At 38.9% G+C, this 7,082-nt stretch overlaps 1 protein-coding gene across 1 annotated transcript; it reads right to left on the minus strand.

Moving 5' to 3' along the window:
- Window positions 1–23: 23 nt before the first annotated feature.
- On the minus strand, window positions 24–7,077 carry LOC103399004 (sarcosine dehydrogenase, mitochondrial-like; the record flags this gene model as incomplete). Its single annotated transcript, XM_008337755.3, has 7 exons — window positions 24–1,925; window positions 2,032–2,161; window positions 2,746–2,850; window positions 5,111–5,211; window positions 5,327–5,450; window positions 6,608–6,787; window positions 6,925–7,077. Coding segments are annotated over 7 exons (888 nt in total), but the record flags the coding sequence as incomplete, so codon positions are not given.
- Window positions 7,078–7,082: the final 5 nt, after the last annotated feature.

Here is a 7,082-nt window from a genome sequence, read left to right on the forward strand (position 1 = left end):
TGTTTTCATTCTAAATGTTTTTAGATTTATATTAGGGGTGAACAATAATTATTGGTCTGATCATTTTTGGCCTATTATCTGGAAACTATGACATCATTCCAATTAATCTGAAAAGCCCTGATAATAAATAATGAATATTTTTATCAGTGTAGTTTTTTATCAGGTGCTCCTGAATAACTCCAAAAGTACTGAATACATGAAAACAATTTGGCATCTTGGGAAATTCAGTAACCATTCAGTGTTTCATAGGAATGTTTGTAATTGACTCGTTATTTTGAAAATAAGAGTGTTGAACAAAAGTGTTCAATCCAATCATTGCTTTTTAAAGAAGTTTAAAGTTATGGATGAAGGTTTTGTACCACTGGAGCCAGTGAGCTTTAACAAACTCACTGGCAGAATTTCAGGCCATTTTCACTTTTGCACCGTGAACAAAACTACTGAGGGACAGAGACAGGGCACAAGCTTTATCCTAGGGAAGGTGCTCATTACTGTGATCATGAGCAAGACTTAAGGAAGCTGCTGAGTAAGAGGTGGGAGCAGCCCTGGGCAATTAAACAGCCATCATGACAACAAACAGTCCAGAGTTGTAAACTCAGCAGTTTGTTTTGACACAGAGGATAAGAACAACACGGCTGCCAGAGAACAAACACTGTAGAACATGGAAGGAGAAAATAACAAACTGTCACAGATATTGGATCACTGCATATTTCATTAGAAGACTCAAATTCTTAGAATCTATGACGAAGTGTCAACAATGACAGTGATGCTGTTTATAATCAAATGTAGTGATGACTGATGAGGGGCAGTGTACAAAGAGGAGGAAGTGTAAGTTAAGACCAAATGTAAGAAGCTAAAAGTTACTTAAAGAAAGCTAAAGGTTAGCCAAAATTGCTAATAAACAGCCTTTGGTCAATACAAGTCACCTTAAAATTGCAAGGAAATTGCTAAGGTTTAGCCAATAGGAAGGCTAAGAGTCTGCAATAAGCTTAAGTTTACCAGAAAGCCATTGTAGCTAAAGGGAAAGCCAACTAAATGACTTGATCACTAGGATCTAGTTGATGTAGAAATGTGGTAAATGAGATTAGTTAAAGGGAAGGAAAGAGGAAAATAAAATAATTCAGGTTTGTACAGCCACTGTGAACTAGCTTAGGACTGCTAAAGGTTAGACCACAAACATGCTAATACCAGTCACAAATACTAAGAGGTTTGAAACAGAGTAAAAGTTAAGAAAAGACACTAAAGAGTAAACAGAACAAACTTAAACAAAAAATGAATGTATAACAGCCAGCCAAAAGAAAAAAACAAAAGCTTCAAATACAGAAATAAACAAAAGTGAGGCAGGAAGGTTCACCACCACTCCAATCCTGCAGAGGTCACATGTCATGACCTCTGTTGGAAAACCCATCTGCTTTAACCCATCACCAAAGTGAACAGTGGGCAGCTTTAAGCGCCCGGGAAGCAGTTACTTCAGTGGTAACTTGGCAGCTGGACTCGAACCTGAAACCTTCTAGATCCAAGTCTGCTTCCTTTATCACTAAGCCACCACTGCTCCACTAGGCTAAATGTAAGGAAGTCAAAAACACAGGCCTGAAAGTCTGGGAAAACACTTATCAGCCCTTTCCACTGGTTTTGCTTTTGTTATTTTACCAAAGGGCATCTCTGAAGATTTCTCTGACCTTTTAGTTTTTCTCAAGGAGAAGTTCAACACCTTGGTATTGTTTGGGTTTTTGTTTGATTTAACACTTGTTTTTGGTTACCTTTGAAATGAAAAGATTTCTGTACAACCTGTACTTTCCGCTATCTTTCATCACCCCTGTTTATCTTAGTGCATCACCTACCAGCACTGTTGAAGCCACATCCCAAGAAGAAACCCCTGACCTCTGGAGCTTCTCCCATCAGAGGCTTGTGGTCTGCTGTGAAGGACTCTGACGAAAACAAACAGGAAAACCATAATGACAGAAATGGAATGGAGTGTTTGAGAGAGAGAGAGAAAGAGTTTGTGTGTGTAGGTGCACGTGTCTGTGTACATACCTGGACCACAGACAGTGGACTTAATACCAGTCTGCTCCAGACAGGGAACTCTGTTCACTGCTCCCTCAATGTGTTGCATAAAAACATCCCAGTCCAGATCAAACAGGCTGAAGGCAAACTTATCAGACACCTGGGGAGAGGGAGAGAGAGCAAGAGGGAGAGAGAGCGAGAGAGAGAGGCGGGAAACATCTACATGTCAGATTTCACCATTCACAGAAACCCAAACTGCTCATCGGTGTGCAAACTAGGGTTCTGTTAAATCATCTTGTTAGTTCTCAGCGGGAAACATCTGGCCAATCAAACGTCATACATCACAGTACTTTGTCCAGACTTTAATATTCTACCATCTGGACTGTTTTAACTCCCTCCCTGTGAACTGAGCCAACACTCAGCCGGTGGCTGCGGCTGTCATAGAGAGCAGAATGGAACGGAACAAAATATGAGGAAACAGAACAGTGTCTTCTTATTTTAACTACCTGATTGCAAGGATCAAAATAGGTTTCTTCGTAGATGACAACATTACAGCAATAAAAGTGTATTTATGTGGGAGGTAATGGATTTTGTTTATCGGACTAATTATTAGACAGAGATTATCTACAAAAACACATTTCTCTTTTTGAAAGTTAGTTGAAGGAAATCACTGTGTTCAACTTTAGTTAAGTCAAAAAGAAAAGAGTCACTTCAGAGGAATCAAAACTGTCGACCTCGGCTCACCTCATCCCAGAAGACTGGGTTCTGTTCGTAGCCGCCCACAGACAGGGCATCACCCTGCAGCCGCAGATACACTGATGCATCATGGTCCCTGACATTAGGCATGTTCTGCACAGAGGGGAAAGTCACAGGAGTCAGAAGGAGTGACAAATCACACCATCAGACCAATGAATCTGTTCAAACGTGTGTGTGGCTGCAGTGATCAGCGTAACAGGGTCTGACTTTGACTGGTTTTTGTGCTTTAGACAAAACGTGAGGGGCTGTTAAAGCTGAAAGAAACGTGGTGTCAAATTCAATCTGCAGCAGAAAGGAATAGGCAGCACAAGGTTACGCACCAAACAAGAGGAAAAAATTCATCATTAACAACTACAATTTTGAATGAGAATGATAAAACTTTCCTAAAATTTAGCTTAAAAATATATAATTTTTGTATTAAATACTGTATGTAGACTAACAATACCTTAGATCTAACTTGATGAAAGATTACACTAATATTTTAAGTTTATTCTCGTAAAAAAATCCAACTGTTTCTTGTAAAATTATTACTTTTTTTCTCAAAAATGAAGACTTGTAAACCATTTTTCCCAAAGCGTTTTGACTTAAATCTTCTTAAATCTTTTTTATTCTCAATGTGGCCTTAATGCTCATAATTTTCTACATTGAAACTTTTTTAAAAATTATTTAAGGAAGGACATGAGGTTGTGTGCTTCATAGTAATCATTAAGTCTTGTGTGCATTTGATCCCCAAAATCAACTGATTCTCACCTGGAAAACAGCTGTAACCATGGGGACTCTTGCCAAACAATTCACTATTTTGATAAAAAAACAAAAAACAAAACAGGAACCAGCTGGAAAACAGTTAAATGAACAGCTGAGGGCGCTTGAAAACAGTTAAATGAACAGCTGAGGGCATGTGATCATGTAACTGAGGACCTGTTGAACATTCAACCTCTCATATGCTCACAGAGACAGAAAAGAAAAATCCAAAACCACACCACTGACTGCTGGGAAAGACAAAGCCCTGGGAGATATTTGGTGTGAGGTTCCTCAGTCATCTGAAAGTACTGTGTTTCTTTATGGCCCTGAGTGTGTGAAGGTGTTCTGCTGCATGAGTGTCTACAGCTGGTTAAGCGTTTTCCTAGAACATGTAACACAGAGAACCTCTGACAGTCTGTCTGAAACCTACGCCCTCTGGAGGATGAACACGGTCACGCTTGTGTGCACAGACAAAATCCATTTTATTTATTTATTTTACTACACTCAAGACACACTGTGTGGTTCCTGTGCTCCGTGTACACTTCACAGAATGAGTCCTTGCCTCTGCACTTACTCTAATGTGACCCTAATTCTAATCTGAACTCTCTCATCCCTCCTGCTCATTGGGAACCTGCTAAATGTCACCCGAAGGATAATGTGTCCGACAGTGTAGTTCCAAACATTGTCTCTAAAGTTATAGCTACCCCAGAACCACACACACCGTATACCAGACGTGTGTTCTGCATACAGGAGCTCCACAAATGTGTGTCTACTGCACTGGACACTGGTCTTTAGCTCTACACGTCACAGATTCGGAGATATGGAGGCGATAGACTGGACATTTGTGCGACCACAGTGCCCCCCGTTGGTCTGATTAAATTAGTACAACATGATGGAATAAAAAAAACAGGAAACGAATGATAACTAATATTATTGAGTCAACAAGTGCAAAAAGATGGCAGACTGGATTAGACTAGACTAGACCAGTCTGGACTAGATCAGATTCCTTACACTACACAGTAGTATACCATGCTGTATTATACTATATTATAATGTACTGTACAGTACTATGCTGTACTTTACTATACAGTACTGTACTAATTTAATAGAATAAAATGGAATGGACTGGACTAGATTAAATATAAAACAACAAGATTGGTTAAAAAAAAACAGCTAATATTTCAAGCTAAGAGAAACACCTTATAGCCTGCGTGAACTTAAGAACATTTACAAAAATAAATGTACTACTAACTAAAAATCGAATTGATTTTCCCAAGTGCTTGCATGTAGAGCAGGTAACTTTTCACAATGTATTTCTGAAGGTACTGTGCTAGCCTAATCTAGTTAACTTTCAAACTAGTAATCTCCTTTCCTAAGAGTCAACAGTTCCTCTAAGGAGCTTGATTGTTAATCCTTCTCTTGTAAGCCACTTACAAGCAACTGCTAAATACATAAATATGTGTATACATAAATACATGTTCAGAAAAGCAAAATATCATTCCTCCATTTAAAGGTCTATACTTGACATTGGGCAGCCTGCTGGTGGAGGACTGGATTATATTTTCCCTCTAGCATACAGTGTGGCTAATGTTTGAAAAGACAGGGCCAATACCTGTATGCCTTCAATTCTCTCTGTCACCACATAGGCGTGATGCATGGCAATGAGCGGAACCTTGACTCCTGCCATCTCACCCAGTTTGGTGGCCCACACACCTGCAGGAAAAATTAAACAAGAAAAATCAGACGCACAACAGAGAAAACAAATGAAAACAAATAAAAATAAAAATCACAGTTCTCCCTTCATTGGATTTCCTTGTCTGAACCTCACCTGCACAGTTTACTACACACGGTGTCTCAATAGTTCCGTGGGGTGTCTCCACCGCCTTCACCCGCCTCACCCCGAGGTCGTCTTCTCTTACTTTAACTCCAGTCACAGGACAGTTCTCAATCACCTGAAGTAGAAATTACAGAATGGAGTTCCTCACGTTTAGTTTAAACAACAGCCTCGTTTGTTTTCCCCAGTGAATCAGCTGATGATTCAGAGTTTAATCTTGTGGGTTTTTTAAGTGTTTGCAGTTATATTTAATACTTTTACAACATACTTTAAAATCAAAAGAACACCTTGAGGCAAATACAGTTAAAAAAACACTGGAGAGTTCTTATTCTGGGCCAATATTTTAAAAACAGAAATCAGACTCCAAGGAAACTGTACTGCTCAGCTTCTTGTAGGACCTGAGTTTGAATCCACCTAAAATCCATACATATAACGGTATGGTATGGTAATGGTAAACAATGGTATATTTGAAATATAATAATAAATAATAATTGAGATTGCAGTCAACAACACCACACAGGGCAAGAATAATTACATACTAAACTACTAATACTACTAACTCTAATCTATCTACCTACTTCTACTAACCTAACATCCACTGTTCAGGTTTCCCATAATCATTGTCAGTGTGCTCCTACTCATGTTTGTATTTTATTCTACTTTACTTTTATTTTTGGTGGGCTATCTACTGTATCTATCTATTCACAAATATATAAATATGTTTATATATATGTGTGTGTGTCTGTGTGTGTGTTTGTGTATAAACACTGTATACAAATAGTCAGGATAAAATGCCCAAATAAAACCTTTTTTCTTGCTGTGAAATGGACCTACGGTATTCAAAGCCAGGTAGAGATCTTTCACCTCTATAGAGACCCTTAGGGGTCCACAATGGTACTGCAGGTGAATAGTGAAATTTTTAAAAAATGTTATTTTTATTTTACCACACAAGCTTCAGTTTTGTACATTAATCACATGAACATTAATCCAATATATTGTAGTGTATGGATAAATGTAATTTAATATTAAACAGATTTTATTTATACAGTATATATATATACATTCCCTTGTTCCCTTTGAAAGTGCAATTGTTTACCTGACAAGGTGATATACCAGTTCATCTGCTCTAGACTTTCTCTTGTTCAGATAAGATCAGCTTCAATAAAATGTAATGTGACAAACTCATTGGACAAAGTTTAGAATGACAACAAAAAAACCACAGTGCTGCTCTGGAGATGGTAAACTAAACGAGAGAAAATGACAAGAGTTCGTTACCGTGGCTCCTCTGGCAGTTGCTGCTCTGGCTAAAGTGGTACAGGTTCCTGCTGGGTCCATAGTACCGTCCTTTGGCACGTACAATGTTCCATACAGATCATTAACATTCATCAGAGGATACAGGTCCTTGGTCTCAGCAGGTGACAGGACATGGGACTCAATGCCGTACACTTTACCCAGCTGAGGAAGACATACAACAGGATTTAGCAACCCCATGCAGGGTGACCTGGAATTCAAATGGGATCCCCTGAAATGTCTAGTATTTGATTTAAAAGAAATACTGATAAAAACATTTTTTCAACTTATTATTTTCGTACCGACATGAGGCGCTTATACTCGTCCAGCCTCTGCTTGTTGGAGGCTATAAAGAGTCCTCCATTCTGGATCCAGCCTGTGTGGAGACCTGTCTCCTCCTCCAGGTCTTTGCTGATCACATTCCTGGTGTGGGCCAAAAGTTCTACCTCAACATCACTTG

This window comes from Cynoglossus semilaevis, unplaced genomic scaffold, assembly GCF_000523025.1.
Source record: "Cynoglossus semilaevis isolate Cse_v1.0 unplaced genomic scaffold, Cse_v1.0 scaffold3981, whole genome shotgun sequence".
NCBI lineage: Eukaryota > Metazoa > Chordata > Actinopteri > Pleuronectiformes > Cynoglossidae > Cynoglossus > Cynoglossus semilaevis.